The sequence below is a fragment of the Camponotus vicinus genome, unplaced genomic scaffold (genome assembly GCF_025532165.1).
Source record: "Camponotus vicinus isolate PSW18456_S1 unplaced genomic scaffold, iyCamVici1.0 SCAF_5, whole genome shotgun sequence".
In the NCBI taxonomy this organism is placed as follows: domain Eukaryota; kingdom Metazoa; phylum Arthropoda; class Insecta; order Hymenoptera; family Formicidae; genus Camponotus; species Camponotus vicinus.
This window is the reverse complement of record NW_028141977.1, coordinates 15,003,560-15,025,036: the sequence shown is the minus strand read 5'-3', so window position 1 is coordinate 15,025,036 and position 21,477 is coordinate 15,003,560. Positions and strand designations below refer to the sequence as shown.

Below are 21,477 nucleotides of genomic sequence, written 5' to 3'. Positions count from 1 at the left end.
TACACAACACTCTATTAATCACGGAGGAAGTGAAACAGATACTGAAAACGGACTGCGACGAAGCGGCATTTATCTTAAAGCCGTGGCAGGTGAAGGCCGTTGTTGAAAAACAAACAGATAACAAGAGCATTTGTAACTGTAACAAAGTATGATAATCTATCATCCATTATACATATATATTTGTTTATATATAATTATGCACATATGTATAAATAGTTCTTTAATATTTGTCATTAATTAGATCGCGACTGAAAACGAAGCTGAGGAAATCGCCGCGGGCATAGGACGAGCGATAATTTTGGCACAGGAATTGCGGGAAAAGTTGAAGCTTAATGTAGCTTCGTCGAAGAAAAAATCTTACAGGAAAGACTCAGTTGAACGTGTTTACTCGTCCAATTTGACATTAATTAATGACCGTAAAAAAGTATCGGAAAATAATATTTCAACGCATAAAGTGAATGTTGCGAAGAATTCTAACGGCAAAAAAATTGCACAAGTTAAAACTGACAAAGTAACTTGTAACTTTACGAAAAAATTCACATCGCCGAAACCTATCGACAATGCGAAGCAAAGTGATGCATCCGATAAGAAAATACAAGATGCAAGATCGAAAACATCACCTAAGAAAGTTGCGACAAAATCAAAGAGGGGAAAAAATTTTATACTAGAGAATAAATTAAACGTTAAAAAAATTAGTTCGGCAAATAAATTACAAGCTGAACGTAATAATTTTAACGATGATTCGCAAAATGTATGTAACATAATATATACATATATGAAAAAAATATATATATTTATTTATTTATTTATAAATATATAAAGGGTATATATATATATAGAGTTTTAATATAAAATTGTTTTATTGGGCGCGTTTTATTTCAGTCAGGAAAGTCTTTAACGCCCGAAGCATCAGCAGCAGAATTGAACGATTTAATACGCAAAATAGCAATGCGACAATCTACCGAGGGTGCTTTAATACCTTCTCCGGACCGTGATAGAATAGAATGTCCGTTACATGACACGCATCAATTTGTCCAAGAACGGATCACAACAATAGACGTAGTAGAAGCACTGCGATACTTTAATGTACCGAATGACATCGTTAAAGTATTGAGAGCTTATTATGCATTTTTAAAGACTGAAATTAATGACTCGAATGATATTAAGGAGGATAGATACGGGAAATCACGTGACGCTTTTCTAAAAGAATTCGAAGCGATGGTAAGTAAAAGAAAAAATGCAGGAGGAAGTGATATATTTTTAAAACTATATAAGGTCATTTTTATGTATCTGATTTGGTTTTTACATCGTACAGAATACAGCCACGCAAGATTGTTTGTCACAAAAGCGTCATTTGCTGGAAACCGCAGCTGAATCAATATCTATATTTAGTAAAATTTCTAACGAAGATTTAGATTCGACCCAACTGAATGATATGAAGAATACCCTCGATCAATTAGGAGTCTCTTTAAAGCAATATAACGTCAAAAATATTGTCGAACCGATCGAAACCTTCTGTAATTTTTCTTTGACAAGAGGCTGGATGTCGAACGGCATATGGAATATTTCCTGTATGCAACATTTTAAAAGTAAATTTACTCTTTATATATACACATATCGATCGATTTTTTGAATACTTAATTTTTAATTTTGTTCAAATATTTTTTTCGATTTAACATTTCAGATTTTTCCCGAGCGTACAACATAAGATATTGTAACAAAAAGCAATTGTTATCGCTCTATGAAGCGATACAAAAATTACAGCGCACAAAATATTTGAACACGTTGATCCTCCTTATTTTACGCGACTTAATGCCTACTGTTAAGTCTAACGTTGAGCCTACAAGCGCGGAATATGCGTCGGCATACAAGACAATGTTTATTCTTCATCAGGGTTTAAATCCCAAAGTGCCAGTTTTAGTGAGAACCGATTGAGCCAGTCTCACGTTATACAATATATTCTGCGTTACTATAGTAACTACCAAGTATGTACGTTTAATTGAGACCTATTTATCTTGTGTGAAAGTAGAATTCTACTAAACAGACGGTGAAGAATAGACGAAAATATATCAGGGGTTGTATATTTTTCTTACTATAATTCTCATCGTGCCAGAGTCAAAAAGTGTTATTAAGTATGTTTTAACGAGTGGAAATAAAGTGTTGAATATTAACTGAACAATTTTCACGAGTATATACTGGATCTGAATTTCTGCCCTTTTCTCCGCTCTCTATAATTTTGCAATTATTTATTATATACGATGAATACGGAGTACACTTATACAAGGAAAAGAATGCATTTCGGGAAGAGATGCAATTTTACTGACTTCGACAAGACCGAGGTGGAAGTCAAGTCAAATCTGGCATTGATGAACAATTACGTAAGAATGGATCCCGTTACGCATGCTACGCAATTTGGTAAAGTTTATGCAGTCCACGAGGTATGGCACATATTTCTTTAGATAATACTTCTACAAAAGATGCCACAGTGTGTACCCATATCTATACACACATGTATACATGTCACAGGTAAATACGACTACCGCGACATATAAAGACAACAAGATGTTTCATTACGAGGGCGGTTGGCCGAAGGATATAAACATGAAGGATTTAGAACAAACGGTCAGATATAGACGCAAGATCGAGAAGGATGAGCTGTACATTCATACGATGCTGCAATTGCTACCCGTAAAGAAATAATTCACCTTTTTCTCTCTCGTCCATTTTCTTTAAATGATCGGGATTGAGATTCTTTCGTCCTTTTCAAGTCAATGGAGCACTGCATTTTGCAGAACAATGCTTGCAATATTTACGAGCAGTACTTTGCCGATGTAGAAGCAAACCCGCTGATACAGAGAGCTTTCTCGCGCACAGTAAACGTTTACCGTGATCCTTTAACATCAAAACGACAGATCACTCATCTGTCATGGTCACCGGATCAGGGTAATCGTTTCGCGGCCAGTTATTACAACGACGATTTCAAAAAGAGCTGCAGCAGCAATTATGCGTCGTACATCTGGGAAGTAGGTGCGCGTCGCAAGCGATTAAAGTAAAATAACAATCGCATTAACGAATAATACATTGGAAGAAATTCTATTCCATAGAGAATCCAAACAGTCCATATATGATGTTGAAACCGTTTTGTCCGATTCTGACATTGGAGTACAATATCAAGGATAGCAATGTTTTGGTAAGCGGTCTGGCGACCGGACAGGTAGCCTGCTGGGACATCAGACGAGGATCGGAAGCGGTGGACATCAGCTCGGTGGAATTCAGCCATCGGGATCCCTGTGATAAGACCTTGTGGATCAATTCCAAGACCGGTACCGAGTTCTTTAGCGCCTCAAAAGACGGACAGGTATATATTCTCGCTACTTGCGACATCCGTGGTAGAACCATGTCATATTGAACGTTACATTTGCTCTTGTAGATAAAGTGGTGGGATACCAGGAAAATGCAGATTCCGACAGAGACATTGGTGATAGACCTGCTGAAACCGGAAGATCAGAATGTAGACAAGGCAATCGGCATTTCGGCTCTTCAATTCGAACCATCAATTGGCACGCGTTTCATGTGCGGTTTGGAAAATGGTATAATAGATTCATCAGATGAATCATGATACATATTTTAATCTTATTTAAAATTACTCCACGCTTCTATAACTCTTTGAGGAATAGGAAAGAATAAGTTGAGATAAATTGTTTTATATAAAATATTGATATCGCGAAAATGTTTCTTAAATAAAGAGAAAGGAATTATTTATATTCAAGTAATATAAGTGAGATACGAAAGACACTCGCGCAAGTACTATTAATCGTTGAACGCGTAAAATTGAGCTTTTGAGTTAGTTCTTAAATTTTGAATCTGTATTGTCTATGATAATTCTAATATCATTCAGGTATCGTGATATCGGGTAATCGAAAAGGTAAAACTCCTGGCGAGAAGATCGCGTCGAGATTCAAGGCGCAATACGGGCCGGTTATAAGTTTGGAGAGAAATCCCACATTTGTGAAGAACTTTTTAACGGTTGGCGACTGGACCTCAAGGATCTGGTCGGAGGATTGTAGAGAATCCTGCATAGCATGGACACCGTGAGTATTTTAAAAGTAACCGAGCGAAACTTGCGCGGCAAGCATGTTAAATAAATGACGAAACAATTAAATATTCCTACAGCGGTCACCGAGATTTTTTAACTGGCGGCGCGTGGAGTGCCACACGTTATTCCGTCTATTATTTGATCAAAACCGACGGCACTTTAGATGTGTGGGATTTTCTAATTCAACAGGACAGCCCAGTTCTTAGTGTAAAGGTATTACGCTGATGCGACTTATGTGATTGCAATTTCGAAATTTCACAATAACAATCTAATTTAAAGGTCTGCGACGAGAGTTTGACATGTTTACGGCCACATGAGCAAGGGCAATTGGCTGCGGTCGCGAACAAAAAGGGTTCGACCTATCTGCTCGAATTTTCCGAAGCTTTAACGGTCAATCAAAAGAACGACAAATTGCTATTAACCGCGGTAAATATTAGATAACAATAGAGAGATTGATCAAAAAGATTGTCTCTTTTGTTTATCAGTATAAAATATATATAACATATATATCTCTACAATAATAAATATACAATATAAACATACACAATAATAAATATTTCGAATACAATCTAATGTATCTAATAATATTTTGCTATTACTATATTAATTTTTAACAATATATCTCTATAATAATCTTATTAATAGGAATTATTTTATTATTATTATTATAATTGAATATGAATGATCAATTTTTTATTGCTATGAGTTATATGTATTTTTAAAATTTTAATAGAAGAGAAGAATATTAATGTTTGGAAAGCTTTCTTTGATGCAATTATATCGATGTTTTCAGACGCGAAAATAAAACTGCACAAGCTAATAATATGAGTTAAATTCTTTCGATATATAGTAAAAAAATTAATATGATTTCTCGTTTCTGTTATTATAATCTAATATGACTGTAGTGGTCAGAAACGATAGGTTACATCATCTAGGAAAATAAAAGAAATAGATTTTATGTACAATAAATTATACTTTTAAAAACTACGCATTTTAGTGTTCCTGAATTAATATGATCAGTAGCATTGATCTTGCTTCAGCTTCTAGATCGTGAGACGCGTAGAGAGAAAGTGATAGAAGCGAAAAACAGAGAGCAGCGATTGAAGATGAAAACTCTAAAGATGCACGACGAATCGGATTTTATCGATACTTCCTCGAAATCGGATGAACGGGAAGACGTTAAAGAATCTTCGAACAGTTTGAGGAATGCGCTGATAACACAATGCGAACAAGAGTACGAAAACATAATTAACACGGTGAGCAGATTATTTCGTCAAATTCAATTAATTTCGCGTACAAAATACGTGTTTCTAAGTTTCAATTATTACAGGAGTTAACACGAGAAATGGAAGCGAATAATGTGGAATTGAACAATAACGTGATGCAAAATGACGCTGTTATAAATTGAGTTGATTACGTAAATTAATGTAATTTAATTATACAAATAATTACAAAATACAAATAGTAAAATATTTCAATTCCAATTAATTTTAATTCCAATCAATTCCAAGCTACATTACGCTTATATTAGATAATAGATAAGCAATTTGAGGAGGAATAATTTAAAATGAATATAATCAAAAAGACGTTAAAAAATATCGTCTAATATTAATGTTCTAATTTCACCGATTTTCTTGATATTAGATTAAAAAACATTTCATGATCATTTGAATCGTTTTTTTTACTTCTCTCGCTCCTTTCTTTTATATTCTTCAACTTTCTTCCAGTATTTTCTTTCTTCCTCCCTCTTTCCTTAATTCTTCTTTTATTTCGATTTCATTATTTTCCATTATCACTTTCAGGCATTAACAAGTGGAGCTACAGTATGTACAATGGAGTGCCATATAAAGACAAAAGTTTATATGCTTTCTTCAATCGAAATTCAAATCGCTTAGTAAGCTTGACAAGGTGACCAATCTTTTTTGTAATTCTTGTGCAATTTTATAATCCTTTACTCAATTAGATAAATATAAACATGTTAAATTATCTTCTATCTTGATTACGAATAAAATTCAGCGAAGAAACTATGAGACAAACAAATATGTTTTTTCGTATCATAATTAATACATTAATAAATATTTTCTTCTACTATCTTTCTTTCCTAAACCCTACAACATTAAAAATCTAAAAGACAATAAAATGTCTAAGTCATTTGTTAATTATTTTTTAAGGAAATGTGTTGTCTGGGTTCTCTTGAACAATGTTTTTTTTTGTTTTCTTTTAACGTAAATCACGTTTAATAAAATGAAAATATTTGCGATTGCATTTCTGCGAAAGAAAAAAATTTGCAAGAAATAAATTGAAAAGAATAATTACAATTAACAGTTATTGTCTTTTATCTTAGATTCCATTTTATTATGAATACGAAGATCTCGTGAGACACTGTGCAACGTGAGACGTGTGCAACTTGCTCGGAAATAAAAGGATTGCACCAAGATCCGCAAGAGTTTTGAATTGGTGACCACTGTTTATCGATCGATCCACACGGTCAGTGACTGAATATATACTCCCGCACCTGGCATGTACTCGTTCCTAGCAACGAGCTGTTGGTAGGCGATTCTTTCTACGCGACGGACAACGAGTTATCGCACTATTTATACCAATAATATTAATGAAGACTGCCCAGTGAAGAGGAATTATTCTCTTTAGTGTCTATGATCGTACGAAACAGTAGTGAATTTGTCATCTTCGTAAGTGCAATCGATCGATTTGCACAAGTGGAACATATACACGCGATACCTTTTTTCGGACGATCTTATTCCTTTTAGCGTAACAAGAGTTTGAAAAGAGATTGTAAGAATGGCTAAGTCCGCTGGGTCTACGAGAGGTAGAAAATTGATGAGATCGCACAACGTATCATCCTTTTTGGAGGAATCGACGGAGAGCACGACCTCGCCAAAGGCGACGATGAGTGTCATTGTGGACGTTCACAACGAAAATTCATTGAATCGCCAACAACGAAACGATGAGAATAGTCTCGCGATCGACCTCTTGGACGATAAGGAGATTAAACAATCCTCTCAAAGCTCGAAAGTTTCCTCGCGAGCGAGCGAAGCGTCTCGGAATCGTTCCACTGATCGCGAAGCGAGGAGGAGGAGATCCTCGAACGATCGTTCTCATCGGTCGCATGATGAGGTAATGACGATGGTGTCATTGGATTTGATAGAGGAATCTGGGAACAGGAACGACTCCCACGAGGAAAAACCGCGCCGTAGAAAGCAATGGAATGCTGCGACGAGCGAGACAGATATGGTGGACTCTATGAAGAAGCCACCGCGGAAACGCTGGTCTAAGGACACTGGGATCATTCGATTGCCCGAGACGAGCGATGACGCGTCTCCGTTGATTGACGACTCACGACGCAAAGTTCCGGTTCCGGCGCCGCGAACCAGCAATGCAACCCTCGTTTTCGACAATCCAGCATTTGTGTCCGAGGACGAAGTGCTTCGAATCGAAACTGATCACAATCGCGAAAGCACTAGGATCGAGATGGGAAGGATAGGAAGTGATCGTTCGAACATCGATGAAGTTAGCTCAACGTCTGGCAGTTCTTCGAGAAAGCAAAAACAAAGCAAGCAACATATCGCGATGAGTAACGACAGTCGATCTTCAAGGACAACGAGGTCTTTGAACGGTCGAAAGAACAGCGCCGGGGAACTAGATTCATCGACGAGTCTGGGAAGAGTAACCGATGAGCTTCGATCAAGTTCGATGGTTTCTGAAGATCGAACATCAACAGGCGATAGAAGACTTCAATCAGAAGCGACGAGACGAGATCGATCGTCGAGAAGAGGAGAGCGATCATTGTTCGAAAAGAAGAAGCTTCCCGTCAGTGACGAAGTCATCAGTTCATCAATTGCGAAGGATGCGGTCGACTCGACTGTTAAAAAAAAAAGGAGAAAGAAACGGAAACAAGAGAAGGAAGACACGAAGAAAGATACATCTGAGAAGAGATACATCTCCGTAACAATTCATCGGGCGGACGTGCTCGAAGCCGACTACGCAAACGTGAAACGGCCGATGGTAATGATTCACATCGTCGAGGCACGCACCGGCTCGTACTTGAAGAAGGTAGACGGCGGCTATCTTCGACCGTTGATCACCGGTAAATTCGATTTCAGAGAGAATAGATCAATGATACCGGTCTGGGAAGAAGAACTCGTCTTCGAGCACGACTATGATGCGATTGTGAGACGCGAGGATGGCGATCGGACGGTGATCCTCTTCGAAGTGATAGACCTTTTAAGCTTCGCTGAAGCGAGTCTCGGCTACGATAGAATCGGCAAGTTTCTTCCTCGATGACTTCGATTGATCTTTTATTAATAATTATTAATAAACAATTATACAGGATCAGCTTTATATAGATCTTTATTATTATTGTTTATTATAGATCTTTATTATAATAAAAATCTTCTATATACTAAAGCTGATTCTGTATGTATGAATATTTATTCATTAAAATTATATCAATCAAAGACGATTAAACAAATTTGTTTGAAATTCTCACAGATGATGCAGTGCATCTTTTCGCAATTTTAATATTGAACAAAAAAATAATAAACAATTATTTATAATGTTTGCTCGAAAAAGCATCAATCAAAAAAATACTTGTAAAAAATATGCGAATTAACTGCATTGTTACAAAAGTGATTAGAATGTATGTTAATTGCTTTTTCTCATCCTAATGCAATTTTATATCGAACAATTTTTTATATTTCCTCTGTAAATTATTATATTAACCAACTGATATAATATATACATTCTAAATCAAGGAAACAAAGATAATTTTACAACTGAGGATATTTTCAGAGAGAGTAAATTATTTGATTGTAAAACCTGCATAAAATCTATTGTAATATCTGTAAGCCTCATAATAATTTACTTTAATTTACACTTTTCCGAAATGAAGTATATTTAATTTATGCTTGATTTCAGGTAGCGAGGGATGCTGGAACAAAATTGCCTGGGCGTTTCTTAAACCCGTTGGGACCAATAACATTCTTCATACGGATAAGAAAGTACGATTGCAACTTTACAGACCTAGACGAAGCTCTAAGCGATATGGAAAGCACACATGCGAGGTACATCTCTCCGTTTTTCACTTGATGAACGAATTTTTAATAATCAATTCGTCGGTTTGCAACTTAGAATTTTTAACATTTTTTTAAATTTTTAGAGAAGAACTCTATAGACGTGTCTGCTTTTTGTTTACTTGCACTTCATTTGGAATAGTTCATCCCGTAGCAAAATTTTTTAGGTCTCTGTATAAATTTTTTTTTCTGTATATTGAAATAAAAAAATTTTCTCGCGTTATTATTTATTTGTTCAATAGATTGTTAAAATATATGTCGGAAATTTTCTCGTTTTCTATTTGATATCTTTTATTAGAACGCATATTTCACATGTCCATAAGTGTTATATTTAAATTCATAAATTTATACAGTATTTATTTATAAATTTATAAATCTATCATTTCGAATACGCGAATCGTGAGACGTATATAATAATAAATCTAATTTAATTCAATGTATATAATATATTGAAGAACAAGATTGAAGCGAGGAACCTTAAACGTTCTGTATTTTTTTTTAACGGAGAAAGAAAAATTTATGCCAAGTTTCGCGCTATAACGATATCGCATTCTATAATTATTCTTTCGTATATGCAGGTATACACGTGGTGGCAGTCGAACAACAGGGACAAATATCCGAGCAGTCTCCTGGTAACAGTGACATCAGTTCCGTCATCGAAACAGGAATCTGTGCTTTATCAACAATTGCCGCTAAACGATCTTTTCGATGACTCGTATGATTCGCAGAGGAGGCTCTTGACGGAGCGTCGCACATCGGAATCAACGATAGGTCTTCCTAAATGGGCGCGACTGGCCGCCCAGTCTTGCAAAATCCCAAACGAGAAAATGTTCGAGACGGAGGCGAGCGAGAACGGCTGTTTCTACGTCGCCTTCAGCAACGACGGCAAGTATCTGGCTTGCGTCCATTCCGAGGAGTACAATTATCCAATTGTCATTTATGAGGTGCGTTCGCAATATCGCAGGTATTGAGATAAATTAGTATCGCACCTGTAGGAGAGAGAAGGGAAGATGAAAAAAGAACTTTTATTTTTAAATTTCAATTTTTTTAAGACGAAGAGAGTGTGTTACGCAAAATTCAATATATTGTACCTACATCATCGTTGATACAAAAAATTATTACTTTTCATTTCACGCTGTAAATGTTTATTCGCTGGAACAACGATATCTTTGAGTCATGTGTAATTATTATTTTTATTTACAGATCGAGACCGGCAAAATCCACGTTCAGTTTCTCGGCCACAAAACTTTTGTGTACTCTCTAAATTGGTCCAGCGACGACTATCACCTGTTGTCGGCGTCCGCAGATCAAACGGCACGCATCTGGGATATTCGCAACCAGATTGTGCAACACATCGAGGTGATCAAGCAGATCATTCTTATTTACTTTCGTTAAGATTAATGAGAGCGTAAAGTGTGCTTTCTAAATATCAATATTTTCCAAACATTCAAATAAATACAACTATGTGCATATATTTTATCGATATCGATTATCTATTTTTTAATATATTTGTGCTATAATTTTTTACATTTAATATTTTTATAATTAAAAAATATTAGAAATATATATTTAAGAATTTTGTTACGTATTTTGGTCGAAATTACTTAAAACGTATTATAAGCAAACGACAAACGATTTTCGAGATTAAGCATTAAACGAATATATTTAGAAAAATTAACATTATATTTACAAGCTGTAAAATGTTAGATAAAATTGACAATTGATTTTACTCGACCATCCAATTTATTGCAGATGCTGCCGCATCCTTCGTATGTTTATTGCGCCAGGTACGCTCCCGGCAAGATGACGATTGTAGCAACAGGATGTTACGATGGAGTAGCTCGCATCTGGGCAAGCGAGAATGGAAGATCGATGAAGCGAGAGTTGAGCCAGGAGTTGGAAGGCCACGAAGGTTTCGTCAACTCCATGGTCTTCCAAAAAAATGGTAATTTAATCACAGCCGACAGTGTAGGATCGATAATCCTTTGGACGATTCGCCGAAATGATAGGATGTCATCCAAGTGGGAATGGTATGTTGCGAGGAAAATAAAGATTCGCGAGATTGAAGGGGTTGTCATCAACACGATCGCTCTGCACCCCCTTGAGTCTAGACTTCTCGTGCACTCGAGGGATAATGGCCTGCGAATGGTAGATCTCGCAACCGGTGTAGTCTTGCGAAAATACAAACAGCTGAACAATCAAAGGTTTGCATTCACTCCTCAAGAATGTCTTTCTCTGTTTTATAATATATTAATTTTCCTTCTACTTTCCTCAGTTTTTTCTTTTGTTATTTTTATTTTATCTTGTCTTTCTTTTTTTATATCATACATCTTGATTTCTAGATCTATCACATCTCAAAAATTTTTTCCGTGTTCCTTTTGATTTCTTCCAATCAACTTCTTATAATTTCGCTTGAACATGATCGTCGTTTTTTCTTTAAACTTTTCTCTATATATTCTGTATATATTTCCTTCATACACTTTATGTTTTTATACTCTTTCATATTATTATCCTTCTTATTTCTCTCTTATTCTTTCTCGCATTATTAATTCGATTTATTAAATTCCGTTATTTTTTTATATTCATAGAATACAATCGAAAGCCTGCATATCTCCTTGTGGTGGTTTGATCTTGTGCGGTGGAGAGGATTCCGTACTAAACGTTTGGAACTTGGAGACGGGTAAGCACGTGGGCAAATATGCTAACGATGGGCATAACTCGTCCAGGGCGATTATTACCTGCGTAGATTATCATCCCTACGACCACGTACTGGCATTCTCAACATTCGGCAATCCAACGTCAGTCCGCGTTTTGAGATTCAATAAGAACGCAAACGGCAGTGACGTTGGATTAAATCTTTTTACGGAGGATACATCGCGAGCTTGCGATAATGAAGTGATCATGAATGTATCGGAATACCCTCTATCCCGGCAGGGTAAACTTGATGGCGGTTCGACAGCGAGGAAAGAGATCTTTTCGTCTTCTTATCGCCCCGCGAACGATCACATGATGATTCAGATGGAGAACGATGATGGTGAGCGATCGTGGGCGACGCTTCGCCGTTTGAAAGAAATGGAACGATGCTGGAGGGAGAAGAGCCGGAATCGCTTGCATTGTATTATCGAAAAAATTGACTCGATGCTATCCAAGAGTTCAATGTTCTTCGAGGATGAAGGCGAACGAGTTTCCAGCCGGATAAACGAGCGTAGTCATTCCTGGAACCGCTCAAATACTAGCTCATCTAGCGATATCGCTTCTAAAGAAGACATACTTCTTGAAAACAGTGCTACAAATTCCCTTAGATATCACCAGGATGATCCTAACGAGGACGGTAACAACGCACAATCTAGTTCGGCGAATCTCTCTAGAAATCAAAATTGCTCCGATTCCCGCAACTCGATTTCAGAGTCTCCGAAAAGAACGAACGCGCTCGAGCGTCTAAGCTCTCCGGACAGCGCCGGGACTTATGTCATAGAAATGCAAGATTTGAATGAAAATGACAAAATTGACAAGGTGTCAATCATAGCCGAAAAGATAGATTCCACTCGGTTGAGCGATAGTTCGCTGGCCAGCAATGTCACATTTATCATAGAGAACGAGCGAACATAAGTAATTTTTCTATTACGTTTTTTCATATTAGCCTTCTTTTAACACAAGAGATACATATATGATATTCTGTTATGTAGCGTACACAATATTTTAATTATATAAATAATATAAAGGTATAAAATGCACACATGGAGGTAAAAATTATTGTACATAAATTTTATTTTATGTGTTGCAACTCTATCTCTCGCTTTCTTCAATTTTAGATTAATAAAAAAATAAAAATATATATTTGTTACAAATAAACCTCGCAAGAATTTCTAACAATACGCTTATAGTATGGCAATAAGGTAAATTATTCCAATTCAGAGTCATGTGGAAGCGACTAATTATATGTTTAAACATGAATAATATATGCGTATATGTGCGCGTGCGCTGCACACGATACAGTTAATGTTTTTTTATATATATGTGTGTGTGTGTATATATATATTTACATACATACACACACATATATATGGAATGTCATTATGTTTAATTAATTATTATACACAGCCAATCTCTTTGTCGTTTGACAATCATACTGTTTTGTTTAATATCATGAAACGGTCACACTAAGTTAAACAACGACAAAGAAATTAAAAAGAACATAACATTTTTGTTAAGGAATACTTGAGACATGAATAATATATATAATAATTATAATAATGCTTCCAAAATTATACAATAAAACTTGACTTCTAAATAAACTTTATGTTATAACTGTAACAGTAATACATCTCTGTGCGATAACATAAATGTAATTAGTAATAAAGAATGATAAAAGCCAAAGAAAAAATAACACATGTTTATATACTCATAAACATAAGCTTTTAAACGAATTAATAATAAAACAGCGCTTCCGTTACTACTCAATAACTCAAATCCTGTTATGCGCATTGTAATCTAGTATGTCCGTATCTTCTAATATTAAAAAGAAAAAAATATAATTTCCGAACAATGAAATGCGCATTCGCGGAGACAAATTCAAATAACGTTAAATAAAATTTAAATATTCGCTAGTTATCCTTCTACATTGTTCACATGCGTGTCGTATCGTTACAGAAAAAAGTAATAAAAAAATAGTAGAAATATATTCACGCATTACCCTCTTATATTCAAGTACTCGCGGTTATGCGAGCGATACTGTGCTATTATAAAAGGATAACAATAATGCGATAAGAAAAATAAATTCTTTCTTCCACTCATTAACCAATAAACAAGCTAACTAGATGCAAAATAATCCTCGTATCCATCAATATATTTGGCACGTTTTTCCTCCACCAATAATTTATCGATGTATATGTCTTTTTCGGTACTGACATCGATTAATCTTAAGCCCAGCACAGTACCGTTGGCCGGCGAGAGATGGTCAAATACCGATTCGGCGACCACTGAGACAAAATCCTTATCAAGCACTAAATCCTTAAACCTGACACAGTCGTTTACCGTCCAGTCAACATTTGTCGGCTCTATTCCTGTCATTGTTATAAAAAAAGAGATCATTAAAATTTATATAAAGAAGAAACGATTCAAGAGAAGAAAAAGAACAGCTATATATTCTTTCTTACCAATAAGTTTAGCCTTCACGGCCTGATACGGTAACTTCATAAAATCACTCTTCAATGGCTGCAAGCTACTGCGCGACACTATTGTTACATCCCCAAAATCGCAGAAATATATGGATACTTCGTTTTCGCTGATAATATTAGTGACGTACACTCTGAAACGAAATCGTATTGCTATTAATCGAGTCTTTTTTACATTGCAAGATTGAATATATCACATACCTGTACCAATCTTCTCGAAATTTGCCCGCATAGAGCTTACCCTCGCCAACAATTTCTATTGGCGGACCATCGTACTCGTGGCAGTATCTTTGCAGCTCATTCATCATCGTCTGAGAATGAAATGAGATGTAGTATAAAAATTTATCCTAGTTCATTTGGCTAATCATTGATTTAAACTTTAATGTGTATATGTACCTTCAATTTCCCCGCATCATTCAACGGTTGCACAATAAAATGTCCTGGATGCGCTGCTAATGTTACGTGAACATCGAAATATTGACCAACATCTGAGATAGTGGGTGGATTTAATTTAACAACAGACTCAAGAACACGAGAATTCCTACGCTCTAAACGTTTCTTTGATAATTTAATATTATTGTTGCCATCTTCATTGGTTCTGCAAATACAAAGTATATATATGTGTATGTGTAAAGTATTTTTAAATAGATTCATAAAGTCAATAGAAAGCTGTAAAGCAGTAAAATTAAAGTTATATAATGTACAGTAAAATAGAATGATAAATATGAGATAAAAAATATGAAGATAAAAAATTCAGAAATAAAGATACAAAAATATAAGGCAGGAAGATGCATAGTCAAATGTTCGATAAGAAATGAAAACATAAATATTTACTTCAATAATTCATTATCGTAAATCAATGATGTATTTATAGAGGCCAGCATGTTACTCGGTCCAATTCTCTTGAAAATCTCCACTATTGGGATTCCGGATGAGCTAATTTTGATGATCCTTGCCACAAGTAGATCAGTATCTGATACCAGTTCGCAGAATCTCGCCACGAGCCTTCCGTTGTACTTCGATTGATCGAGATGGTGCAGAAAGACCTGTATGGCCTGATTTTTCGTGTGTAAATATATCCACAAGTATCAATTATATCATCCTTACAAAATACTGAAGATTGAAACTCGACGGAGATTGGTTTTAATAACCAACAATAAATTTACCTGCGGCGGAATGTAGTGCAGAGCATTCGTCTCGTTCGTGAACAGATCTCTTTTCGATATCGTGACAGTTTTACCGATATCGAACAGAAACACTGTTACTTTATCCTTGTCAGGCATGTCCTTCACTCGCGCTCTATACCACTGCGAATCCCATTTTGCAAAGTACACTTTAGTAAAGTGGATCGTTTCCCTCTCCAAGGATGTCGTGTTGTTTACAAGTATTTGTGACAAGGCTTCGTTATTCACTAGACTTTTCATAAACGAATTTAGCTGCGCATAGATCTTACCAGACTCATCTATATGCGTGATATATAATTCGATTAACTGTCCCGTCTATAATGGAAGAATAGTTAATATATATAGAGAATATATAAGAAAAGAATTGTAAGACTGAGATTGAATAACTGTAATACAAATTTTCACAATTACTTGTATCTTGGATGCGATGCTAATATCTCTTAAGATCTTGTCGGATAAGACTTGATTCACATCTATATATTTGCCTTCTTTACTAATGTCATAAAAAGTCACTCTCGTATACGAGCCATACTCATCGGCGTTCGTGCCATGCACTTTCGCTGAAAACATATTCTCGACCAAAAGATGATTTTCAATCTCTGTGACTAACTGGGTATAATCGCGAAATTCTTCTAATCCCTCAAGAGCTACTCTGATCGCCTGTATAAGATAAAAACATGCGCGGATACAATATACAAAAAACACAACTAAAACAAGAAATACGATTGAAATATTACTTGAGCTGGAAGACTGCAGAATTTCTTGTCTAGAGGATGTAGCATATCAGGTTTATATTGTTCGTCGTAGCCCTCGTCAATAAAGAAAACTGTGGCAAGTCCAGTCTCGAAGTCGAAATCTATACATTGAACTCGGCGCCAATAGTTTTCTTCGAAAATGGCATAAAAATCGCCAATGACACATTCCGTCGACAGCATTGAAGTCGGTTTTTTCTTATCATAATGCTTCGTCATTTCCTTTGTCATTTCGACGAAATTATCCTGGAAAAAATAAGGGAAAAAAAAGTAAGATTCAGCTTGTAAAAAGAAAGTAAACGGATAATACTATACTTACATTATTCTCACCCAAGCGGACCCAAATTTCGACGGTGCTTATGATGCAAGTGATGTACACCTGCCAAGTGGTCACCTTCGGTACTATCAGTTTACCGGGTGCGGCAGGCCCAATTGGGTTCAATTGTATTTTCTCATTAAGCGGGAAGCTATTCTCGACGGCATTCTTGAGTGGGGTAGAATTACTTCGCTAAAAAAGAAAAATAGAAAAGTTAAATTTCGATAAAAAGAAAATTGAAATATACGCGCACATCGTATATATTACTTTCAAAGTCGGCGAGACTCGGCAAAGTATTGTTAAATCGCCGACGCTCTTCTCCTGATTTATATCCCCGCATTCCTCAATAATCCTTTCCCAGTTGTGGGGTAGGGCCTCTTTATATTGCTCGCAGTAATATTCGGGTAATAGATGCATAAAAACTCCGCTATGATGTTGGGTCACAATGTTCAGAATGCGCTTCATCACCAATTTCTCATCGACAGTCGTTATCTCGGGACTCGACAACTTAGTGAGATTCACCAGAGCCAAACGTGCTGCGATTTTTTCGGCTTCCTCTTCGGATGCCGCGTCTTCCGGATACGTATGAAACGTGTGTGCACCAACCTGCAATATGAGATTCATCAACCTGTTAACGTCGAAAAAAGAGAAAAAAAAATTATGTCTATTTACCTTTAGAGTGGCATAAATGATAATCTTGGAAGAATTTCTCTCTTTTTTCGAATGCATCTTATATACTGGTGATGGTAGATTCAATTTGTCAGTATAAATCTGTAAATCCTTCCTAGGATCGGAAATCTGATGTGACATGGTCTACAAAGATGATTTGATTGAAAAAAATGTTTAGCTTCATTGAAAAACATTCTAATTGATATTCTTACCTGCAATTGATTTAAAATCGACGGGATAGATAAAGATGTATGACCGTTATTATAGCTATTAATTAGCGGCGAAGGCATGATAGGAGTACTTTTAAGAGGAGAGACTTTGAGTCTCTCACTCAGTTTCGAGGGTTTGAGCTCTACAGTCTTTGGTTTCAAATTTATCACAGGCGATGCTGCTGTCTTGTCATTTAAAACTTTGCACTTTAAATCTTCGATAGTCTTACAATTAGCAACACTTTGGTTCAAAATCGCTATACTCGAATTTGTCGCGTTATCTGTCAGTCTCTGAAATTATTAATACATGATTAATATTTAATGGATTTTTATTGAGAGTTTGAAACACTCGCACTTACTTTAACAGGAGAAACTGGCGGTGTGGTCGGAACAAAGCTTGATTTCTCGTTATTAATCGATAACGGACACTGTACAATAGTTTCCATGAGTGGTAAAATAGGTCTAAAATATTATTTTTGTTATAAATAAATAAATAAATAAATATAAACAAAATTATAAACAATTTTAATCGACTAAGAACAATTACAATTTTGTGTATATAAATTTTTAACTATTAGGAATAAAACAACATATTAAATTATATATGTGATAAAAGATATTTGTGTAAAAAAAATATTTGAATTTATTTATTTTTTTTTTTCAAATACCTGCTGAAATCTGTATACAAATTGCTCTTTCCGGATGTTGATTTGGTGAAGGAACCAGGAAAATTTACATAATTATTCTTAATAGGTTGAAAACCATTGAAATTATTTTTATTACTACCAGATAAAAAACCTTTGGTAGTGTGGTGTCGAGGTGGTGTCCACTGAAAAAGAATTCTATAATTAATTGTAGTTACATAAAAAAACTAACTTTTTTTCACCTCAGAACAAACATAAAATAATAGTTTTCAACAATTTGATGCAACATGTTCATTGCAAAATACATAGATTAGATAATCGTTGAATTCTCTTTCGCTCTTTATATCGATCAATTAACTTGGTAAAACAGTATACAGTATATTTTGACAACATAATTATACTCTCTTGAAAAATATAAAATATCGATAAGTATACTCTTTTCGGTTGAGGTCGTATTTTTCGTCGCGCCTTTTGTCGTGAAATTAATTTCGTAAGATGTGCTGTAGATTTGGAAGGCGTAGCTTCCACATACAATTCTCCATTTTTTCTTGTCACAGTAACTTCTGGTACATTACGTATAAAATCTTCAACAGAGGAATATCCAAATTTTTTGAAGGGTAGCGGTTCTCCTGCGATCGTGCGGTAATCCGCTGTAAGAAAAGTTTTTTTGTCAACCTTTAAAATGATGTATAAATTAATACCATATTAAAAAATAGCATATTATAAGATTACTTCTATTAATATTCCTTAAAATCGTGCACTAAAATATAATAATAAATATAACAATGATTTCATTATTTACCTCTTAAATTGTCTAATTTGATACCACCTTTGCTTGATATCAAACATGATCGCAAATTCTTCACAACTTCGTCTTGATCCATGATAATTCTCTCTCATAAAAGAGAGAATACAGGAAGAGATGTATTTAAATCTCTTACGTATCTTAGTTGATCGATCTGAAAGAAATTTTATAGATAAACTAATAATATTGTAACAAAATAATTGTTTATCTGCTAGATTTTAAGACAAAATCGAGCAATAAATGAATAAATTATATTGAAAATAAAAAGATGGATGAATCCATAGAATCTTTCGTTAAATTTTGATCGTCATATCGTCACATGTTGAACCTTTATTGAAATAATAGCCTCTTATAATGCTCTCATAAGAAGTAAAATAATATGTAAGACCTGAAGATGGAGAGACAGAAAGAGATCTGTAGAACCTGCGGATACAGCAAAAAAGTGATAAGATATCAGGAATGTACATCAGGCATTTACAATTGCTGCTATTGCTAAGGTACATTTTATTAAATTTTGACATTATGTACTAATAGTTAATAACGAGTTATATTTTATTATGCAGACATTTGCAAAAACACTTTGTAAAGTAAAATAACAAAGTCTGTAATATTTATAACTATATAAAATATGATGTAACATGCATATAATATTTAATAAGTAAAATCCTTGTTATTTGTATTTGTTTATAATTCCTTCTTAGGAAACTAACATTATATAATTATATATTATCTAATTATACACAGATAAAGGAAAAGAAAGATGCAAAAAAAATATATTTCTAAATTCACGTTACAAATTTTTCATGTTTATCTTAAATTTGCGATAAGAATTCATATTTTCCTAAGAATTATTTTATTTTGTTCAAATTTTATTTTTCTTTCGTTGATCTAATTATTTAATACATTATATATATAATAACTAAGAAGTAATACTTTCATTAATTTTTTATATTTTATTTTTTTATACTTAAAGGAGACAATGCAATCAAATACATAAAATAAGATATTCACAAAATAATGTTCTTTTGTATTTTTTTCTATGTTAGAAGGTTGCAATTTTCATGTATTAACCTTTTAAAATTGCATAAGAATCACAATATTGTTTTCAAAAAAGGAAGGGGGAAAAAAGTAATTAAAAAGTTTTAAACGCGCACCTTTCCTTAAGTTATACCCTCTTTCAAAAGAGAAATACTTTGACAGATCAAAAATAAAATAAGATTCGATCAATGTTTGAAAAATTGTTGCAAGTGCATAAAATTGCAATAGAAATATACAGTTGAAGATGTATGTAATTAAACTGCATATTCTCTTGAATTTAAAAAAACTGAAAAAAAAAAGATTATTTCAATTACTTTCTGTATACAAGATAGCTAACAAAAAAATAGAAATTCAAATTTGCGTTAAAATTTTTGTTGGAAAATAAATTTTTGAAAAAAGCAGAAAACTAAATTAATCCCTGTTATAATGAAGAATACCGGTTATCTTTATCTGAAATATCTACAAGAATTATTACTTAATTGGACACCTTGTATATACCTCGAAAGCAATATTATGCAAATTACAGTTCATATGTATCTTTGCGGTTATACATCAAGAGAAAACAATGTCGACTACGCGCCTAAAGAGATTCGGGTCGACGAGACCGAAAGGACGACGCAAACAAACGCGAGCAAACCTCGCGAGAGAGGTGTCGGATTTCCCCATCGTGTGCATTGCCATATGCAACGTAATTAACGGTAACGGATGATCGAGAGAACAGAACGACGATCTCCCGGGGCGGCGTATCGCCGCGATAAGTCGGCCGATCAAGCTGGAACGAGGTCGTCGACGGTGGACGACGAATGTACGTTACGTGCAGGAATGTACGGATCTCTTTTTACGCGTTTACCTCTTCTCGATTCGCGCGCGACGAATCACTGGCGACGCAAGTCGGACGACTGGATCTCGTCGACTTGGTCGTCCGGAAGATCGTGAACCGCGCGACCGCGGCTTTCCTCGCTCTTCCCCGAGCCGGTTTCTCGGCGAATGTTGAGTATCTCCTTGAAAAGACGAAACGCACGTACCAAACACGACTGACGGACTGACGACTGACTCGATCCTCGATCGTCCCGTCGACGTTTTGCGAGAGCCGCGCGCTTTCGCGGAATCTGTGTCTCTCTCTCTTTTTCGTCTCCCACGCGACAGCCTATCCCGCTCACCGAAGTGGGTCGCGGTCACCAATCATGCGTTCGCTTCTTCTGAGCCGAGCTGACATTCGCTTCCGCGCGAATTTTTTTGAACCGTATGGCTATCCTTAAAGCAATCTCCGACGTTTTTAATTTCAATTTTTGTCGAATCTAGGATACAAAAAGCGATGTATAAGATTTCTTTCTTAAGCTTCATTTTTTTATTTTTTAATTCAAAGTAATTTGAAATAAAATATATTGGAATTTTTATTAAAAAAATTCTATCTCGCATCAGATTTAATCAGGATCGTACGAATGGAATATTACATCGATATATTGTATATCAAACTTGTTAAAAAAAATAAAAACATAA

General features: G+C 35.1%; 3 protein-coding genes across 5 annotated transcripts; 2 read left to right on the top strand and 1 right to left on the bottom strand.

Annotated features, from left to right (window-relative positions):
- The first annotated feature begins 1,939 nt into the window (after positions 1-1,939).
- LOC145971976 (dynein axonemal intermediate chain 2) lies at positions 1,940-5,580 on the top strand. The gene is made up of 10 exons (XM_083100115.1): positions 1,940-2,438; positions 2,527-2,688; positions 2,769-3,027; positions 3,105-3,358; positions 3,431-3,590; positions 3,899-4,091; positions 4,174-4,309; positions 4,376-4,522; positions 5,137-5,352; positions 5,427-5,580. The coding sequence occupies exons 1-10, from the start codon at positions 2,259-2,261 to the stop codon at positions 5,502-5,504; spliced, it is 1,785 nt and encodes a 594-aa protein (XP_082956241.1). The 5' UTR covers positions 1,940-2,258; the 3' UTR covers positions 5,505-5,580.
- A 312-nt stretch (positions 5,581-5,892) lies between these two features.
- On the top strand, positions 5,893-14,248 carry LOC145971971 (uncharacterized). 2 transcript variants are annotated; one of them, XM_083100109.1, is made up of 8 exons: positions 5,893-6,004; positions 6,441-8,378; positions 9,032-9,177; positions 9,765-10,071; positions 10,390-10,545; positions 10,939-11,131; positions 11,196-11,390; positions 11,775-14,248. In XM_083100109.1, exons 2-8 carry the CDS (start codon positions 6,896-6,898, stop codon positions 12,793-12,795), a joined length of 3,501 nt encoding a protein of 1,166 aa, XP_082956235.1. In that variant the 5' UTR covers positions 5,893-6,004; positions 6,441-6,895; the 3' UTR covers positions 12,796-14,248. The 2 variants fall into 2 exon arrangements, with proteins under 2 accessions (XP_082956235.1, XP_082956234.1); XM_083100108.1 differs by having other exon boundaries at positions 9,765-10,130; positions 10,939-11,390.
- Positions 12,931-21,439, bottom strand: Tapas (tudor domain-containing protein 7 tapas). 2 transcript variants are annotated; one of them, XM_083100110.1, is made up of 17 exons: positions 20,828-21,439; positions 18,937-19,093; positions 18,570-18,784; positions 18,159-18,319; positions 17,850-17,952; positions 17,494-17,781; positions 17,285-17,425; positions 16,880-17,218; positions 16,616-16,804; positions 16,282-16,542; positions 15,956-16,204; positions 15,527-15,859; positions 15,195-15,415; positions 14,757-14,958; positions 14,562-14,671; positions 14,343-14,494; positions 12,931-14,249 (listed from the first exon to the last, which is right to left on the bottom strand). In XM_083100110.1, exons 2-17 carry the CDS (start codon positions 19,016-19,018, stop codon positions 13,996-13,998), a joined length of 3,300 nt encoding a protein of 1,099 aa, XP_082956236.1. In that variant the 5' UTR covers positions 19,019-19,093; positions 20,828-21,439; the 3' UTR covers positions 12,931-13,995. The 2 variants fall into 2 exon arrangements, with proteins under 2 accessions (XP_082956236.1, XP_082956237.1); XM_083100111.1 differs by having other exon boundaries at positions 21,003-21,439.
- Between the last annotated feature and the right edge of the window lie 38 nt (positions 21,440-21,477).